General features: G+C 33.0%; 2 protein-coding genes and 1 non-coding gene across 3 annotated transcripts; all 3 read left to right on the top strand.

The window, feature by feature from the left end:
* The first annotated feature begins 1,662 nt into the window (after positions 1-1,662).
* On the top strand, positions 1,663-1,792 carry LOC113055737 (U4atac minor spliceosomal RNA). The gene has a single exon (XR_003277576.1). It is a non-coding gene; the product is annotated as a U4atac minor spliceosomal RNA (small nuclear RNA).
* On the top strand, positions 1,699-13,584 carry LOC113055402 (uncharacterized). The gene is made up of 10 exons (XM_026221695.1): positions 1,699-1,831; positions 6,485-6,673; positions 8,739-9,268; positions 10,456-10,498; positions 10,672-10,736; positions 11,442-11,539; positions 11,623-11,691; positions 11,785-11,901; positions 12,782-12,856; positions 13,048-13,584. Exons 3-10 carry the CDS (start codon positions 8,752-8,754, stop codon positions 13,192-13,194), a joined length of 1,131 nt encoding a protein of 376 aa, XP_026077480.1. The 5' UTR covers positions 1,699-1,831; positions 6,485-6,673; positions 8,739-8,751; the 3' UTR covers positions 13,195-13,584.
* Positions 13,585-16,658: 3,074 nt separating this feature from the next.
* LOC113055707 (putative claudin-24) lies at positions 16,659-18,196 on the top strand. The gene has a single exon (XM_026222097.1). The coding sequence runs from the start codon at positions 17,093-17,095 to the stop codon at positions 17,753-17,755; it is 663 nt and encodes a 220-aa protein (XP_026077882.1). The 5' UTR covers positions 16,659-17,092; the 3' UTR covers positions 17,756-18,196.
* The last annotated feature ends 3,515 nt before the right edge of the window (positions 18,197-21,711 follow it).

Consider the following 21,711-nt stretch of genomic DNA (forward strand, 5'->3'; position numbering starts at 1 on the left):
TTTATTAACATCAAAACAACTGAAAAAAAAGACTTAATAAATTACATAAAAACATATATGTGGATGACACTGTAGAAAAAAAATTATATAAAGTATAAAAGTATACGATATTAAAACCGTAAAGTTGCGGTTTGTGCACAGTAAATTATAAATATAAAGAAAATATAAAAAATATGAATTTAAAAAATATAATTATAAGAATTAAATTAAAATCACATTCAATTTTAAAAGTTAAAATTAAAAATGTTTTCAAAATTTCTAAATGCATTCTAAATAAATTAAATGTTTTGCAAAATGTGGGTGGCAATGTAACAATATATATATATATATATAGATGTATATTGAAGTAAAGAAGCGCTGCAGCAGCAGTTCACTCAGATGACCAGCAGAGGGCTCCACAGACCACACTAACACAAACTCATTGCGCTGAAGCAGACCAGAACAAAAGCCTCTCACCTGAGCGCTCGGATCTCCTCACAGATGACAGATGTGAGGAACAGTCTTGCTAAGGTTTAAACCGTGTTCTCCGTCTCTGCAAAAAACAATTAAATAAATAAAAAATAAAAAATAGCATTTTTACATGAAAACTAATTTGGCGAGTCACGGTTTTTATAGTAAATTAAAACTGAAACCAAAAGCATAAAATACATTTCTGTTGCCTGAAACCAAATAACATACTAAAAACTAAAAATACTTTTTAATGTATTTATTTTTTTTTTTTTTTCATTTATTTTCATTTATTTTTGTTCGTTTCAACTAACTGCCAATGAAACATTTTTTATTTTAATTTAACTTGATGTACTTAAATAATTCAAAATAAAATGAAGAAAAAAACGACATATATACATTATAGTCGTTTTGTTATGTGCTTTTGTCATTTTCGTATTTTTATGTTTTATTTTCGCTTTTTATTTTTTTATAATATATGTAGAAATGTATAAAATAAGATCATATTAGCATTTAAATCAATTGAAAATATTAATAAATAAATAAACTATCAAAGATAGTAAAATAACCCTGGTCAAATATTGGTTCATAAACATTAAGAGTGGAAATAAGGCAAAAGCAAACAGCTTCTCTGGTCCCAAATATAAAGCAAATAAACATACTTTCTTTAGATTTAAGCACAATTGATTAATTATGCCTGTAAAGAGTCTCACCTGTGGACTGAGCGCGTGCTGCGTGAGTTTAACATCATGTCAGTGATCGAACCACTTTACAATATTAACTCACAAAGTGTTCATTTGTAATGATATATCCCAACAGCGCCACCTTAAAAAAATCTACATCATTAATAAAAATATGTTTAAAGTAGGATATTTCAATTTTAATATCGATAACTTGCATTACAAATGATATACAGTTACATTTACAACTCAAAACGGCACTGAAAGCATTTTTTCTTCATGTCCGACTGTGTACGCAAATCCAAGCTGCAAAGGATTGTGGGTATTATCCACTAAACTGTGTTTATCGTCAAATATCCAGAAAAATGGGGTCAGTTTGTTGAAAATGGTCACATATTATGTGGCACAGAAAGGTGTTGAATCAGAAAATCACAATATTTGAGCTGAAAGGCAGTGTTTGTGTTTCTTCACAGTCACCGTCGTGGTGAAGAGCAGCAGCGCTCTATGAAACCATTAGGAAGATTGCTACATGCTAACCTTCCTTGTCTGGGGGTGGAATGGGCGGTTCAATGAACGTATAGTGAGAACAGCCCTGCTGACACCTAACCAACACAATCCGCATCACCTGAACTTTAGGTTTAGGCTATGGTGCAATTTTTGGAACCTGCAACTTTGTTACTGAAAGATAAATAGAATTTCAAAAGGTATGTATTGAGAGGTGCTTCGCATTTGTAGAGATTCGTCAACAACGAGTAGTACATGTAGTCGTCTATAAAGTGAGTCGTCTAATATGTAATTTGGCACTATAATATTATTAAATATTTAATATCATTATGAAAATTCAGGAATTGGATAACGTATTAACATAAATATGATAATGCATAACTGTTGGTTCTTACAGTTTGCGCAAATTATCATCAATTGAAAGCTGTATATTACAAAAAATGATATAATTTTATTATCAAATAATTCAATGGCACTATCCTCAAGACGCAGTTATTGTATGAAAAATCTCCACCGATGTGAATGTTGTATATATTGTATACATGGGGAAGTCGTGGCCTAATGGCACAGCTCCGGGTGTGTGTTCACAGTGTGTGTGTGTGTGTGTTATCACTGCTCTGTGTGTGTGCACTCCGGATGGGTTAAATGCAGAGCACAAATTCTTCACTTCACTTAAAAGATCCATCGATTTTACTTTAGTTGATTATTTAATTAATTTAAAATGTGTTTTTAAAAATACAAAATATAATCAACAATTGTATTGCTTTAATTGTAATTATTTTAATCTCAACATTTTATTTTGTGCAATATAACTGTGCAGCCATAACTTATTCTATTTCTGTTCATACATTTATGTCTTTAATTTTTTAAATGAAACAAAATTGATTTCATCAAAACAAGCAACACAAATCATTTGTAAGCTTCGTGTATTGTAACTTTACACTTCTAACAGCATAATTTTATTACTTTATTTTTTATTTTTTATTTCACAGTGAAGTATAGAAGTTTCTATCTTTATTTTTTTATAATTTTTTATACACTAATTTAGTAAATAAAATAATAATTATTATTATTACTTTATAGACATATCCAAATTGTGCAGCCCTATAAACATATTTATTTTATTATTAACCTATTTTTTTATTGCAATTAAAATTTTTCCCAAATCATGTAATTGTTATTTTACAGTTGCGATGACAGTCTTCTTAATATTTTTTCTTAAAAACATTTTTCTTTTCTTTGTTAGTTTTAAGATCCAATTGTTGTTTTAAGCATAATCTATTAAAATAGTTTGATTAAAGCAGTTGGTTCTTACTGTGTTGGGCCAGTAAAATCTGAATCTGTTCTTGAATGGATAAAGATTCATTTACAGATTTAAATATGATTTAAGCTACAAAAATCTCCCTCAAATGCTCTATGATGAGACAGACAGGTCCATGTGTTAAAAATGAAAGACATTGCAATATTAAGCTTCATGAATCGCCTTCAAAATCTCAGAAAACTGATAAAAAATAATTTTCAGTAATTGAAATATAGCTGCAATAAAGTAAAACAAATACTGAAACTTAAAGCTGAAAATAGTTTAATTTGAGGAACTAAAATTAAAACTGAAACTGAAATGAAAGCTAAATAATTTTTTTAAATAATAATAATATATAAACAATAGCCTAATTAAAAAAAAATGCAAACGCATTTTCAGTAATTGAAATAAAGCTGCAGTAAAATAAAACAAATATTAGATGAAAACCGAAATAAAAATGAAAGCTAAACTGAAATATATATATAAAAAAATATAATAAAAAATAACAAAGGCAGATAACAAAATTCCAAAAACTAAAATGAAAATATAAAACTTGCTCAAAATAATAATAAATATTTCGGTTAATCTATTATTAATAATACTTGTATTTAGTATTATTTTTATACTACTATAGAATTGCATTTAAATAACTCTAAATTAACCTTGTAGAAAATTGACAATTATCTGACAGATCGATGAAAAACACTGTAGTCAAACTGATCTAGAACTTAAATAAAGCCGAAGGTAAATCACAGTAAAACTGATGAGAAGAAAATTAGATTGATATTGAGTGACTTCTCAAACCAATTTAATGTCAACCGAAAATGCAGTTCTGTGAAATTATAAATCCGTTTCCACTTAAAACGCAAGCTTTGGTAAAAACCAAGAGTGTCTCTTCCTGAAATGATAACAACTGTTTCCACTGCGACAACATAAAGCATTTCAGTGATAACTAAAAGATCTGTGGTGATGATATTCAACAAACCTGGAACTAGTCGCACACTTATAGAAAAGGCCTAAAAATCTTTAGAGTTTGCGCCATGAGATCTGAATCATGAATGAACAAAATGACTTAAGAAACAGAAAGAATGGGCAGTTTTTTACACAATCTCTCCTCAGCTTCTATTTAAAGGAATAGCTCCCCCACACATGAACATTTCAAAATTACTCACCCCCAGGTCATCCAAGATCAGGATGAGTTTGTTTCTTCATCAGGTTTGGAGAAATGTAGCATTGCATCAGTGTCTCATCAACGGATGCCCAGCAGTGAATGGGTGCCGTCAGAATGAGAGTCGGATAAAAACATCACAATAATCCACATCACTCCAGCCCATCAGTGAACATCTGGAGAAGACAAAAGATAAAACACGTCCAACATTAAGAGTCTGAAATCCATTGAAAAAGTGCTTAAGATCCAGTCACAGATTTGTATAGAGCTGTTTAAACGCTGCTTGATCTGTGCAGATTTCTCTCCTGATTCAGACCAGAACACTTTTTCACTGGAGAAAGTGTTATTATGGATTATAGACTCTTAATGCTGGATATGTTTCAGTTTTTGTCTTCTCAAGACATTAACTGTTGGACTGGAGTGATGTGGATGATTTATGGATTATTGTGATGTTTTTATCAGCTGTTTTGACTCTCATTCTGACGGCACCCATTCACTGCTGAGCAAGTGATGCAATGCTACATTTCTCCAATCCTCGTTAATCCAAAAACAGAAATCCTGAATGGATGTTAATCGAACGATATTGTAATCAACAGAGCATCCTTCTGCAAGGAAACTCTTTCAGTCCATCACTTTAAGTCCTGCAATGCAAATTAAAGTATTAATATGTGTTGCATCTTTCACAGATCAACTTTTATAAGTCTCTTACAAAAACTGAATGATCACTTTGTTTAAAAATATAAAATGTTAAAATATAAAAGCTTTATATGCATTTATTTACAGCCCAAAATAACACTGCAAAACATTTGCACACTGCATTTAGATATCTGAAAACATTGTTAAAGCAATATAAATTTTCCTGCGACTCAAACTGCTATTATAATACAAGTATACAAGTGTATTTTTTCTTATTTTTATTTTACTTGTTTGCGATTTTAAAAGTGTGGAAATCTGCCAGTGAAAACGTGTCGGTTTTGTTTTAATACTGATTAGCTATTTTTCACTATTTGAATATTAAATTTGCATATCTCTACATCACTAAAAAAGTACCTTGGTTTTTCCATGCATGCATAGAAACCCTACCATGACATAATTATAGTATGGTATTTCAATCAGTACAGCATTTAATTATTTGAAATCATATTTTCTCATCTCTTTCTAGTTGCTTGTGCATTGCACACACTTATATCAACTGGTAAACCAAATCTACCATCCCAATCTAGACTGACTACGTCTAACTTTCGTTTCACATCAGTAAGCAAAAATGAAGGCATTACAATGAATAAAATCCATGCAACTCAATAAACAATGATCGATATGGATATTGTTAATGATGCAGCTGATTTAATGTTTGCTTAGTTGCATGCATGACTGTAAGAATGTATTCCGTTGAGTTTTACTGCATGCGCAAACTATTTTCATTGACAGCGCACGCAAAGCCCAGCCACAACAAGCTGAGTCAGAACACAACTAGTGATAAGCTCGAGGAAATGCTCTTTCGAGAACTAACGTACCTGGCATGTCTCTCTAAACTCGCTACATGGAAACCGTTTCTTGTGGGTTGATCGTCAGTTCATTTTTGGAAGGAAACGGCAGAGATCTCCGCACATTGTGCGGCTCAAAACATGAAAGTGACACTGCGCATGCGCACGACGGAAGCGCCTGTCTGATCAACTCAACTCAACTCAAAGAGATATATATATAAGCTATTTATGTTGCGCTTTTCTAAGCACTAAAAGCGTTTTGCTTAGAAAAACGCTATAATAAATGTAAGGAATTATTATTATTAATGTGTGCTATCAGGGAAATTAAAAAATAATTTATAAGTCAACCAAAAAGAATGAAACCACTTACGTTCTGGCAAGGTTCAAAAGTTATGAATAAATGTTATTGCAGTAACTTTACAAGATTTCGTTCAAATTTGTCTGGTCTTTATTCAGAATGAAAACGTCTGCAAGATGTCTATTAAAGATCTGCTGTGTAGTACAAACGTCTGTAAGATGTCAGTTTTACATGCATTTTTAATCACAGACATCTTCTGAACATCTCTTTGACATCTGGATGTAGGCTACAGACGTATTGCAGATGAGCAAATGCTCTTAAATACGTCTCGCAGATGTACATTTAGTTTAGTTTGAAATGTTACTATGCTATTTGTTTTAGAACGTTCAGAGAACATTCAAAAGTAACATTCCCTTACTATGTACACAAAAATGCGAACGTTCGAGTTTTAAAACAATTAGAAACTGGACGTTTAGAGCTTAATGGCATCGAAAGCAAAACACTGTTGTTATCTGGCATGTGATGTTTTTTAGCCCTGAACCAGTTCACCCTGTGTTCGTGTGTTGAGTGTTACTCCTCCTCCTCTCATCATATAATCATCAGGTTCCTCCTGCGACACACGAACCGAGACGCACTGGACAACATGACGCTGGACACCGAACGGACACGCATTAAACTATTACTGAAGTACGCCTTATAGCAGTCTAAACTATAGAAATCGCTGTGAGAAAGTGAGAAAAGAAGAATCGAGATGTCCTTTTGACTTCCTGAAGTGACTGACTCAGAGATCAGGTGAGGCTCTGTCTTCAGTCAGCGGGAAATAGGATTTTATTTTATTTTTAAATTAGTTCAAATATGTAAACAGGTTTAAATGTGTGTGTTTGAAGTATTTAAATTTTGCACTTCTTATACTTTAAAAAAAAATATATATTTTTTGAATTATATATATATATATATATATATATATATATATATATATATATACATATATATATATATATATATATATATATATATATATATATATATATATATATATATATATATATATATATGAATATTTATGAAATATATAAATGCATTAGATTAGATAAATTCAGGTTAAATAATGATATTTTTCTTAGTCGTGTCAATGGTAAAAAGTGTCTCAATTTACCTGAATGTCCACTTTTTAACTTAATTTTGATTATAAAAATTGCTTAAATATTTTGTCATTGCAAATGTATATTTAATTCCTGAATACATTAATTCAATCCTATATATATATATATATATATATATATATATATATATATTATTATTATTATTATTATTATATATGTATATGCTTGGTTTCTTTCTCAAGCAAGTCAGGAAACGTTTTAATCAGGTTATCAGATATAAAGCGTATCTTTCATCTTAACCAGATGCCAAGTGTTTAACTGCTCTTTTCTTTTCACTTGACTTGTTGGCTTATATTTGCATTGAAAACTGATGAGCCATTGCTTCATTACATTTCTTAAATGCTCAAACACAATATCTGTATTTAAATGCATAAAGGTAAAGTGTTTTATGTAACTGCTTGCATGGCATGATGTCTCAGTTGTGGTCTGCAGTTTTGCACAGGCTGCATAAATTCGACACGCTGAGATAAAGAGTCATAATGCACTGTGTCCTATTTAAGGACGCTGCATGGGTGGATGTTCCCCGGCAGAAAACAGCGCTGACCTCTTTCTTACGCCGTCATCTGGTCACTGACAGATTTCAGAAGTCTTCTTGGTTTCTGTCAGCCGGTGAAGATGAAAACAAGGCATGTACAAACATGCTCTCAGACTGAACAATAAAATAATTGCACTATGAGCAGCATTATAGGTAACGACAACTGTAGACATGCTCTGTTATAGCCTACAAACATGTCAGGTGTAGTCTATAGACTGAAGGAGCTAAAAGGAAAGGAAATGTTATTTTGTTCACATTTAGGTCATTTACAACAAAAGCATTGAAGGTGAGTGTCATGTTGCAACTAGGACAAAATTCTCCACCCAAAACTATTTTAGGGGTCAGATGAATAAACATAGCAGTTATCCAAGGTGTTAACCAGTCTTACTTTTCAATTCAGATTAGATTATTTTTGCAACTGATAAAAAAAAAAAAAAGAGTTTATGCAACCGGCCACAGATGTATTTTTAATATAATGCACGAGTCATATGAGCTGCTATGATAGGGTGTGTTATTGTGCTCACCGAACTGTTGTTGCGAGTGAAAGTGGAGCATGTTTGGTTGAGTTTCTCTGGCTAAAGTATTGAGTTATCACAAAAAAACGCTGCATTTACTCGCAATACTGTCGAGTTACCAAGAAAAGCTTTGCATTCTCATGCAAAGACCCGAGAAAGTTTGCATTGGCTCACAAAAGCATTATTCTTCCCTCCCATCTCATATAATCTCTAACACTTAAGTTTATCAATCGAACGCTTAGTTTCTCAGAAGAGTGTAAAGTTTTGCAGGTGAACTCTACATTTTGGCATTCTCTCTTAAAAGTATTGCATGTGTGTGTTCTCTAACAAAACTTTCTAGTGAATAAAATATGCTGTAAGCACTGTAATGCTGTTTTGCAAACTTTAGTATTCTGTAACAACGTAACAACGTTTAAAAAACATTAGACAGGCGTTCCATTAAAGATGACTGATGAGTTTGTTTGTTCAGGACTTTGTGTGTTAGCTGGGATAATGTTCCCCTGTGAATCACTCAGATGTAGTATTTCTCCCACACTGTATGATTTCCAAGTTTTTTAGAAGATCCCGATATGACATCAATGTCCCTGTAGGGTCTCTGTACCAATCTGAAGAAACGAGTGTGCTGCTTTTCTTCTTTTGTTTAGATATCCAACCCACATGGCCCACGGCAGCGATCAGTACACGTCTCTAAACTGTCCCGAGGAGAATGACGAAACCAGGAGTGAAGAGTTTGAGTCAGACCTTCACAACTGTTCCACAACCATCCAACATCTTCCACGGATGGAGCAGCATCACACCGTGAGCTACACTCAGCCCTCTCTGTCTGCGTTCTACACCCATCAGACACCCTTCCCCAGCTGGGACGGTCCCGTCAGGGCGGGTTCACCCCACAGCCTGCCCTCCTTCCTCCCGTCTGCCATGTACCACGTGCTTTCAGAGGACGGCTCGTTTTTGTCCAGCAGGCCGCACTCTCTTCCAGGCAGCTGTAGTCCGAGTCTGGAGAGTCTGGAGTATCCTAGATCCCTGCGCTCGTTTTCTCCATCAGCGAGCATGTACCACCACCCCTCGTACCCTGAGACTTACCTGCGGCCGCCGTGCCCCCCGCCGCCTCACATGATTCCCCTCCATCACTGCAGCTCCAGAGCCGGACATCAGCCGCCCTACAGACCCTCAGGTGTGTCACGATCAAACATTTGGGATTGGGATGATTACATTTTTTTTTTTTTTAATTCTAACGTCATGAAAACGTTATGTTCAGAGAACATTCTGATAAAAAAAAAAAAAAACATTTGTGTGTGTGTTATATGAGTGTTAAGGGAACATTCCATTGGAAAAGTTAGGCGATGTTACATTCTCTGAACATTCTAAAATTAGTAACAACGTTTAAACAATGTTCCGACTGAAATGTTCCGTTCACCATGTATAAATGCTGTTCTTTTGAACTTTCTATTCATCTGTGAATCTTGAAAAATGTATTGTATCACAGTTTCCACAGAAATATGAAGCAGCACGACTGTTTTCAACATTGAAAATATTCTGAAATGTTTCTTGAGCAGTAAATCAGTATATTTTAATGATTTCTGAAGATCATGTGACACTGAAGACTGGAGTGAAGATGCTGAAAATTCAGCACAGCATCACAGAAATAAATTATATTTTAACAGTGATTCACATAGAAAACAGCTGTTTTAAATGATAATAATATTTTATCATTTTTGCTGTGTTTTATTATCAAATAAGTCCAGCTTTGATGAGTAAAAGAGACTTTTAAAAAAAAACCATGACAAATATTACTGACCCCAAACCTTTGAACACTAGTGTACTTCAGATAGACGAAAAATTATAATTTAATTAAAAAAAAAAGTTTATAGATTATTTAAATAATATATAATATTTAATATTTAAATAAACATTTCGATTTCTGGATGGTTTACAAAAAAGAAAAAAAAAAGAAAATTGAAATGAAAGAAAATTTAATAAAAAGAATAAAAAAACATGCTTCAATAACATAAAATGTATTTTTCGAACAAAAAAAGATCTTAAACCGAAAGTGCAAGTTGTCCAAGTACATAAAAAGGGACAAAACCAACACAAAATAACTATAATTTGCATTTGCACGTGACAAATTGTCCTGTTGCGTTTGGTCACTTGACATTACCAGATCTGATGCAAGGCATCTAAACACACTAATTCTGATTTAAGCACAAATATTTATGTACAAAAACAGCCTGGATCTCAGCCTGCAGGTGAGACACAATCTACTCGTAAGAGTTCAAACTCAACCACAGTCTCTCAGAATCACTGCTGGCCTATATGTGCTTATTTTATATTCTGAATCAGCATTTTTTATTTATTTCACAGGCCTGACGCAGTACAGACACATGGACACACGCTTCTCTGAAAAGTGAGTCTCGTAACGTCAAATTACAACACTGACTCTCACATGGTCCAGAAACAAAAGACCTTTGTCGTTCAAATCAGAGTCAATCTGGAAAAGAAAGAGCCATTTATGCTGAAAAAAATAAAGCTTGCTAATGTTTTAGTAATCTATGATCTGCTCATGTACTGTGTCTTCAGTGGAAATGCATCTGTGAACTCCAGACAGGCCAGTCAGTGTGTCACACACCTGCCACAGGAACAGAGTGAGTACTACTTCCTGTCCACATGTCAACACGACATTCAGTAACATAGATAACATCGCCGGAAATAAATGTTTCCATTAAAGGGATAGTTCACCCAAAAATGAAAATAACCCCGTGATTTACTCACCCTCAATTTATCCTCTCTTTTAGACGAATACGATCTGAGTTATATAAAAAAAATGTCCTGGCTCTTCCGAGCTTTTAATAGCAGTGAATGGGTGTAAAAAGTCCAAAAGAAGTCCAATAAAGTGCATCCATCCATCATAAAAAGTGCCTCACCTGTTGAAAATCGATGCATTTTTGTATGAAAGATATACATGTTTTATATCTTTATAAACCATAATCTGTATCAGAAGCTGTGAAATTAACCTCTAATCTGAACATTGCGTTCATAATCTCAACAGACATACCTGTGATTGGTTGTAATGTGCTACGTTGCAAGAAAATAAATAAAAACATGTAAGGAAACTTTATTCTATGTGCTTAGATCTGAATGTAATTCCATTAATTGATAGTTTTATTTAAATCCAGCTGTGATGGATTTCATTTAATTAAACCCGTCGTTCATTTCTGGATAATAATTATTATAAGGTCCTTTCATGCAACGGAAAGAATAGAGTGCAAAGTTTTTATATGTAGCACATGTTTCGTTTTGAGACGGTTTGACCTCTTTTTACACGCGTCGCGTGTTTTTTCTCCACACAGGGAAAGTTTTTGTCACGTATGAAGCCGACAGTGAAGAGCACTTGAAGGAGATCATTAAGTTCGTGTCTTTGCTGAGGAACAACGGCTTTGACACGCATGTAAAGCCATCATTTTATACTTTTGGGTTTGATTTCAATGTAGTTTTGTGGGTTTGGATTGATTCTTGCGTCTTCGTGCACAGATTGATGTTTTCGAGCAGCAGCTGAACAGCATCAGTAAGATTGACTGCATGGAGCGATATCTCAATGAGGTAAACACGCAGAGACAGGAAGTGATGTCATTATCATAATCTGAACAGCAACAGTTACAGCATCTCTCTCTCTCTCTCTCTCTCTCCCTGTAGAAAGATTACCTGATCATCATCATCATCAGCCTGAGGTATTACGAGACCATATCAGGCATGAATATCAGCGTGGAGGGCGACGAGAGGACCTCAAACACCGTGTACATCCACAAACAGGTCCCAAAATAAACCAAACTACTATTATTATTATTATTATTTTTAATTATTTTGCTTATCCCAGTTTAGTTTAGGAAATACTGAATAGATTAAATGATTTAAATAACTTTAATATGAGCATGCAATGTGATAATTTAATAAGTTTAAAAATGCATCGAACACAAAAACATTGTAATGCATTAAAATAATAATCATATCGTGTATTATTAATAATAAATAATAATTAATAATAAAAATAATACTTTTACTAATCCCAATAGAGTTTAGCATGTACATGCCATCTGATATTTTAGTAAGAATCAAAATACCTTTTTACAAACATTTATTGAATGCATTAAAATAATAATAATTATTATTATTACGTGTATTATTTTAATGAATACTACAAATACTAATAATACTTTTTTTATTTCCAATATAGATTAGCATGAATATGCAATGTGTAAAATGTGTAATTAGAATAAAAAATACAATGCACACAGAAATATAATATGCCATAATAACAATAATCATAATTAATAGTAATATTGTTTTTATTATTAATAATACTTTTGCTAATTCCAATAGAGTTAAGCATGAGCATGCATATGATATTTTAATAAGCATAAAAAGCATTGCACACACAAATGCAGAATTAAAATACATAATGATCAATATTATTATTGCTGATTCCAATAAAGTTTAGTGTGACAATGCAATATTTTAATATTAAATGCATTAAAATAATCATTAAACACATTGCATTCTGGGATTGCATAGTCAATACAAGCATAATAATATAATTGCGAGGGTTCGGTTAAGTTGCTCTGGTTCCGTTTGTTAAATTCTAGTGTAAAAACACATTTGTGATGCTGTTGATCTGTTTTATTTCCTCCATCAGCTGCAGAGTGAATTCATTCAGAACGGTTGCAGGAACTACAGGTTCATTCCTATTCTGTTCCCGGGGGCTAAAAAGGTTTGTGAAGTTCAGCACGCTGCAGTTTACCCTTAAGCATTTCAGCGAATCAAAGCATGTTTGTGAACTTGTCACAGCTCTGAACGGGTTCAACGAGTCCGATATTCTCTACACCTCACAGAGCAATGCACTGAACCATAGAATCATGATTAATGAAGCAAAATGCCAATATAATTTCTTCTCGTTCTCAGTGTTACGTTCCCACCTGGCTGCAAAACACGCACGTCTACAGCTGGCCGAAAGATCGGGACGATATTCTGCGCAGGTTAATGCGTGTGGAGAAATACAACCCTCCTCCCATCGGCCCTCTGCCGACCATCGTCTCCATTCCTCTTTAGAGATCACCTACTACTTGACTAATGACCGAGAACCAACACCAGCCACCATTAACATCTGCGTTTCCACTTATTTGATCAACTACTGAAAGTTAAAGGAATTGGTTCAGCCAAAAATGCTGGAAATGTGCTCATTCTCAAGCCAAAACTTGCTAAAATACAAGTCCATAATCCATAATAACACTTCCTCCAGTGAAAAAGTGCATCTTTTGATGTTAAAATCCAGCCACATGTTTGTTTTGAGCTGTTTTGGACTGCGCAGATTTCTCTCCTGATTCAGACCAGATCACTTTTTCACTGTAGGAAGTGTTATTATAGATTATAGACTCTTAATTAGCGTCTGAATGCTGGATTTGTTTCAGCTTCTGTCTTTTCCAGATGTTAACTGATGGACTGGATTACTTTATGGATTATTGTGATGTTTTTATCAGCTGTTTCTGACGGCACCCATTCACATCCATTGGAGAGCAAGTATGCTGATTTTCTCCAAATCTGATGAAGAAACAAACTCATCTAGTGAGGTCATGTGACAACAACGTAGCATGAAATGTTTATCATTTTCCGTATACTTTTTGAGCAAATTACTGTTTGAAGAAGCTTTTTACACTTTAAGTATTTGTGAATGGAAAAAGCAGATCTGATACATTTGTGTTGAACTGTGACGTGTAAAAGTTACTGTAAACAGAAACACAGTAGCAGATTATGCTCACTTATATTTGATATTTTGGTACTTCATCAGTCTTCTGCTTTGAAAACTTAAATATATGCACATTTATTTATAGTGTTACAGTTCTCAATTTTTTAATTTGTAATAGTTTTTCCTGTGAAGAGAGAGTTTTCTAAGTTTTATCTTTGAAACCATATGTATTTTTCATCGTAGTTTCTGAAATTATTTCATGAAATAAAGAATATAATTTAATAAAATAATGCAAAAATACATCATTACTAAATATTAATAATTTATACAAAAAATTTACTTACTGTCTTTTTAAGTTTTATCTTTTGAGCTGTTTACCATTTTCAAAGTGCTTCATAAAAATATTTCATGAATTAAAGAAATATATCTAATAAAATAAGCAATAATATGCCATTTAATAATACGTTTCATTTAAAAATTAACTCAGCATCTTACAATATTTATTTTTAGAATTTTTTATTGTACTTTCTAAAAATATTTTATGAATTAAAGAATAATATCTAAATAAATTATATAATAATACATCATAATTTATTAATTATTAAGCTGTCTGTTGTTTTCAAAGAGCTAAATATAAATATTTTACGAATTAAAGAATTATATCTAATAATTTAATGAAATAATATGCCATTATTCTTTTTCTATAGAAAAAATAATCCACTGTCTTTCAAGATCTATCTTTTGAGTTGTTAAATTTTTTTATTGTACTTTCTAAAAATATTTAATGAATTAAAGAATTAAATCTAATGAAATACAACAATAATACGTCATAATTTATTATTCATATTTCAAACCAAAACCCTTTTTTGATCTGTATATTATTTTAATTGTACTTTTTGAAAATGTTTTATTTTAATTAAATCGTATAAAATAATGCACATTGTTATCACTACTGACAGTAATGCATGTAAATTATAAACATGACAGCAGTAAAAAAACAGTTTATCTTCACGCCGTCTGCTTTTGGTCACACTTTAGTGCATTTACTAACAGATCAGAGAGTGAAGCCTAGTTAAACATGATGGATTGGGGATCCTGGCTCATCATTTGTGCCATCCTGTGTCTCAGAACATCCTTCTTAGTAATGATTCCCAGCAAACGTCTGACGTGAGACAGAGAGAAGAGGTTTTAGTCATCAGACGTTTAACCAAACCTCTGATTAGCTGATTAGACACAGTCCTCTTTCTTATCACATCCGTTTGCCTTATTTGACTTGTTAAAATGAAGTCTACTCCATTTATGTGTAAAACCAGACTACATTTAAACAGGTCAAATCAATTTTAAATCAGCATTAAATTAAATTTACAGAAGTGATTTTATATACACAGAAAGCATATTAAATGCAAGGAAAGTCTCTAATGTCTGAATTGTCATTCAGTGTAAGAGATATTTATGTAAACTATTTTATAAAGTTTTATAAAATATATCAAAGCAAACTGAATTTGATTGTATTTTAAATTATTAAACATGGTAGTTTGAAGGATAAAAGCCAATGATTTCAAATGAGAATGGATTAGTATTTTAAAGCTGTACTAACGATTCTTGATTTTTTTATTTTTATTGATTTTTATGCTGAATGACATTTGTCTGTTAATCATAGTACTAGTCATATTTTTTTTAATTAAATAAATAAAACAGGACACATTCTAATATATTCCTATAAATGAAGTACATACACTTTGGGGGGAAGAATTTTGAATGAAAGAAGTCTCTTATGCTCAGCAAAGCTGCATTTATTTTATTAAAAATACAGTATAAAATGTTACAATATTTTTAGAATTTAACTCAGCTGTTTTCCATGTGATTATACTTTAAACTATAATTTATTTCTGTGATGCTACGCTGTATTTTCAGCATCATTCCTTCAGTCTTTAGTGTCACATGATCTTCAGAAATCAGAATAATATGATGATATACTGCTCAAAAAACATTTCTGATTATTATCAATGTTGAAAACAGTTGCACAATATTTCTGTGTAAACTGTGATACATTTTATCATTCAGGATTCAAAGATGAACAGAATGTTCAAAAGAACAGCATTTATTTGAAATAGAAATTGCTACATTTTAAATGTCTTTACTGTCACTTTTCATCAATTTAATGCATCTGTGCTGAATAAAAGTTTCATTTCTTAAAAAAAATAAAATAAATAACTACATGTTAAAGCATTAACTAACAATGAACAATATTTTTTTTACAGCATTTATCAACCTTTGTTAATCTAAGATAATAAAAATGACCATGTTCATGTTAATTCACAGATACAACTTTAGCTTTTAATAATGTATTGAGATCACGTGAATAGTTTAATTAATGCTGTGTAAGTTTTGTTCATGGTAATACAGTGAACTAACATTAACAAATTAAACATTATAGTAAAGTGCTACCAAAAAAATCATACTTACTAATAATATATAAAATTAAATTTATATATATATATATATATATATATATATATATATATATATATATATATATATATATATATATATATATATATATATATATATATATAAAAACATTGTCAAATTAAATAACTGGTTAACATATAACGCTGGTCAGTTTTATGCTAAGTAGCCCCGCCCACAGTGAGATCTCATTGGCCAAAGCCTCGCATATATTAAACGAACTTTAAAACAGAAAGTTCCGCTCCTTGATTCTGATTGGCTGAGCTGCGTTCCAATCTGTTTACATTTGATATTGTAGAAACATTGGCGATTAATGTTTATACTCTATACATCATAACGATTCATTTCCTGGTTTAAATAGCTTTTCAATGTCCCTCTCAGGAAAATCACATAAAGCCTAATTAATCGTGCGCTGCTGAAAAGCGAGAGCTGAAATTGTTTTATATCCAGATTTACAGAGACAAACAGATCTGCAATTTTCCTTTTTAAACTGTTCAGTTTTCAAGAAACAGTACAAGCAGCACCGTGAATTAGGAAAGCGAGCGTGTGCCATGAATCGAACTATCGCTTAATGAGTATGGCGCGTGTTTCGTGCCAAAAGCGGAGGACGCGCCATAAACGTGCGCGTGTTTGCGAGCGCCCGGCGTGCGTGAATGCTGCTGTTGTTTGCGTCACTGTGTTCCGAGAGAGACCAGAGCTTCTGCCCACCCGTCCCGGGATCACTCGCTTTCACTAATGCAGCTGTCAGAGCTGTGTACTGACTAGTAGAGCGAGAGGAGGAGGAGAGCTGTGGTCATGGACTCTGGATTATGGACTCTGGAGCTGCTGGGTGTGTTTTTCTCGCTGACCGCTGGCTTGTGTTCTCTGGTCACCCTCATGTTGCCGCGTTGGCTCACGCTCTCCACTGAGCTCCTGCCCACTGAGAGCTTCCAGCTGGGACTGTGGGAAACCTGTGTGGTTCAGGATCTCGGGGTGACTGAGTGCCGGCCGTATGATAGTCTGCTGGGTCTCCCGTCGGACATCCGTCTGGCCCGAATCCTGATGTGCACCACGCTGGTGACTGGTTTAATCAGTCTGTTATTTGCCATCCCGGGCATCTACCTGGTGAACAGCTGCAGACGCACGGAGAACTTTGAAACCAAAAGGACCTTGAAGATGCTTGGGGGGATCTTCAGCGTCGTCACGGGCGTCCTCGGTCTTGTGCCCGTCTCGTATGTGGCACATCTGACAGTCCTACGGTTCTTCGATGAGAGCGTGCCGAACGTGGTTCCTCGCTGGGAGTTCGGAGATGCGCTTTTCTTTGGCTGGACGGCAGGGGGGTTGCATTTGGTGGCTGGTTTCTTGCTGGTTACTTCATGCTTGGTTTTGCAAGACGAAACATGTTCGCTTCACCAATCTATAGCGCTAAACAGAACTCGTCCAGAACAATCTCCACGCAGGAGGACAGAATATGTGTGAGATTATTGATAAGCACAGTTTTGCTTCTACTAATGTTTTGCGTTTTGCACTGAAATGATCAGATATATTCGAAGACTGTACATATAATGCTGCTGTTTAGACTTAATTTTGATTATAAATCATTTTCGTGAATCATTTTATAAGCTCAAACCCAAATCTGCACGTGAATGTGATTCTAATGAAAACACACACTACTAATTGTGAAAATTATGCAAACTTTCAGAGAAAGTGCAACTTAGACTTTTATGACTACAAAGTCATATATGAGTGACAATTTTATGCTAATTATCCAAATGTTACTGGAAAACCAGATGCAAGTGTGTTTTTATATTTAAACAAAGAGTGGTTGAATGAGAGAAATATGTTATTATTTTACCTTGCGTTCTCTGAAGTGTCAAAGTACCAAAGTTGATGATCAATTAATAAATCAGCTGAATGTTCGTATCTCTCATGTGATGTATGAAGGTGCAAGTGATTTTTCAGATTTATTATTATTCTTTTTTGTGCTTGTGAAATGTCAACAGTTTCCAATTTCACAATAATATGTTTTCGTATTTATTCAGGTTTGTGCAATTAGCTTTTATTGTTAATTATTGTTAATTTTTTTTTACTGTTTCTATTGTTAAAAACAGTAAATTGAAAACAATATTTTAAATACATAATAAATTAGTTTTAGTGGGTTTCAAATGTCTGAGAAAATGCTTTTTGCATTGAATTTAGCATTTTTCTGACACACGTTTGTTTACATTGATCAGTGGCTTTGAAATGGTAATCTGAAAATGTTATTTCCAAGTGTAAATCTAAAACCGTGTTCCTCTCAGACTTTTAAACTCCCTTCCATTTCCTAACATTATATATGTGTTGTGTGTTGTGTGTGTGTGTGTGTGTGTGTGTGTGTGCATGTGTGTGTGTGTCCATATTTTAGGGCAAATTCGACGATTTATTACCCAAAAGTGAGCTAAACCTTAATTTGGCGACATCCACATTTGTAAAACTGGTATAAAAATATAGTAAAAAAAATTTTTTTTAATTGAAAAGTGCAAAAAGTATATTTAGATGTAAGGTGATCGAATATACAGTTTGCAGAGTATAAAACCTTCTAGCCTATGGGATGTCCCCATTTAGATATAAGTTTAGTGAGTGTGTGTGTATAAAACTGTGCTACCGAAAAGCAAATGCTTAATGTTTTGAGCTCACTAAATATCTAAAATAATATAAGTTTTCACTCAAATATGTTTCTTTTTTATTCGAATTTGTGCAAATTCTTAGTTTAAATCACACATATTAATCATCATAAATTAAGAAATAATATTTAAAATAATGCTTAATCTAAAACCACTGGTTAAATGCTTTATTTATTTATTTAATATTTTTTTAAATTAAATAATCTCATATTTTTTTAAATAAGATTTTCCTTTTCTATTTTTCATGTTAAATTTATTTTCATTTAGTGAGTTTTTTTTACATCATGTTTGTTTACAAGCTTAAAACTTTATTTCCAAGTTTAAATACATTGTCATTGTATTCCTCAGACTTTTCAACTCCCTTGCATATATTTACGTTATATTAAAAAAGTAAAACGAATCACATATTATGAACTGAAAAGCAAGAGCTGAAACTGTTTTAAGTCCTGATTTACAAAGACAAACAGATCTAAAATAGACAGTATCACGATGAAATGTGTAATAATATAAATTGGATGTGCCAGTTAATAATTTTTTTTAGTTTAAAGGAAAAACTTAAAAAGAAACAATGTGTAATACATGTTCTTTGGTGGAAGCGGGACTTTTAGTATTTTTAATAGCAACAAAATTGCATTACGTAATACAATAGTTACAAGAGATATCTATTGACTTTGAAAAGTGTGTGATCTCTGAAGTGTCCTATGGATCGGAGCCCATAAAAGCACAATGTTCTTCATGAGGAATGTGTCTTTGATCATGAACTTTCTAAATCCCTTTAGCTTCTCATCTGAAGTGTTCTGGGTTCATGCTGTCAAATCAAAGTTCTCTTTGTTGTCTTTCCACAATGGACTCATTATAATTTTGTATGCTAATCTTCCCATCTTTACATACAAAGGTTTGTTCACTATCAGGAGCGCATGGTGCCAACGGCTTCCTGCCCACTTCCTTTATGATAATCAGCCATATGGATGAAACTCTTCCCTCATGTCCTGATTAAAAAATTACCATTGCAAATAATATTTATATTTGAGATTTATGTGTTTGAACCACATATACAGTTTCCATTCATTTGGATTATACAGTTTGAACATAAACAAATAAACATAACGTGAGGCATTTTTTTTTCAGTTATGAAACAGGTCAGATTTCTGCACTCAACAACAAAATAACCATGGCATAGCTTATGCAAGTATATGCATCTATTTAACTAATTAAATAATCAAATTTTCAAAATGCATTTATTCAAAATGCCTAGAATCACCATAAACCAATTAATTCAGTTTAGGAACAAGCAATATTCAGTTATTGAAACAAATGTATTTAATGCTAAATATATTAACCTGCTTAAATCTCAGTATTATTTCTGAATGGAAGCCCATTTCTGCCATGCAATAAACAAGGGAATTACAATTTCTCACGATTAAGAAATATCCCACAATTGTGAGAAAAAAATCATGAGAATTGCAACAGAAAAAAAAAGTTGAAAATTGTGAGATATAAATTTAGGATTGTTATTTAGTTTCTGAACTATGAAAGCCTGCATCTGCCACAGAATGAAAAAATAAAATAAAATAAAGAAGGGCATTATTACTTTCTAGCTCACAATTTTTACGACTTCTCGCAGTTCTGATTTTGCATTTAAAAAATCTGACTTTTTTTCTCAGAATTGAGAGGTTAACTTACAACTGCATGATATATAAACTCACAATTCTGAGAAACAAAAGTATACATTTTTAGAAATAAACTTGCATTGGCAAAAAAATGTTGGGACTGAGAGATAAAAAGCTGCAATTAGAATTGACAAGAATGTAACCCGAAAATTGCAAGAAAAAGTTTTTAAATTGTTTTATCCTGTGACTGAACACAAATCTGTGTATACTGAGCTTGTATTTGGTCCTGCTTTAGGACGTAAGAGAGGCCTTTTGTTCTGCTGCAGTCAGTCTTGGCACAATGTGGAGCTCAGAGAGAACTGCTTTGGCACAGACTGTACTTCCAGCCTAACAATTAGTGCAGTGATCGTCTGGAGAGCGTTTCACGTGCCCTGCCACTGCCATCCTCCGCTCCAGTTCACATGAGCCGGGTCTCCGGGGGTCGAGATGTGAGATTCACACCTACAGCCGTGGACCCAAGCCAGAGACTCAATGACGCAAGTTCAGTCCACTTCCTGCTACATTACTGTTTCCAGACTCAAGGATGTTTAATCAGGTGTCAGGAGATCGACCAGAGTGCATGTAAACCCTAATCAAACACACCTTAACGAGCTAATTAAGCACCAATTTGCACCCTATCCTTCCCAAAATAAGTGAAGATTATGTTAAAGTACAATTAGTGCATCCCAGAGTACTTTAACATTTCAGTGTGCATTTGTGCATGGTTTTATGGGCTAAAATTACCCATGATACCTTGCACAACTAAAGCAGTTTGTGACCATTCTCTTTAACTTTTTTAAAAAATAAACTCTGAGGTTATGAATATTTACACTAGCAGTCAAAAGTTTGGAGTTGGAAATATTTTTTCTGTGTATTTGAAAGAAGTCTCTTCTGCTCATCAAAGCTGCATTTATTTGATCGAAAAATATGTTAAAAATTTTGAAATATTATTACCATTTAAATGAAGTGTTTTTGATTGCAATATATATATTAAAATTTAATTTATTCCTGTGTTCAAAGCTGAATTTTCAGCATCATTACTCCATTCTTCAGTGTCACATGATCCTTCAGAAATCAATATGCTGATTTGCTCAAGTTTGATCAATTACAACCCCAAATTCAG

This window comes from Carassius auratus, chromosome 36 (genome assembly GCF_003368295.1).
Source record: "Carassius auratus strain Wakin chromosome 36, ASM336829v1, whole genome shotgun sequence".
Lineage (NCBI taxonomy): Eukaryota > Metazoa > Chordata > Actinopteri > Cypriniformes > Cyprinidae > Carassius > Carassius auratus.

Bases quoted from the DNA above. Each gene is read 5' to 3' on its own strand.
- LOC113055402 (XM_026221695.1), top strand. From the start codon at position 8,752: ATGGCCCACGGCAGCGATCAGTACACGTCTCTAAACTGTCCCGAGGAG. The intron at 10,499-10,671 runs GTGAGTCTCGTA...CTGTGTCTTCAG, and splicing joins GACACACGCTTCTCTGAAAA to TGGAAATGCATCTGTGAACT. The intron at 12,857-13,047 runs GTTTGTGAAGTT...TCTCGTTCTCAG, and splicing joins TGTTCCCGGGGGCTAAAAAG to TGTTACGTTCCCACCTGGCT.
- LOC113055707 (XM_026222097.1), top strand. From the start codon at position 17,093: ATGGACTCTGGATTATGGACTCTGGAGCTGCTGGGTGTGTTTTTCTCG.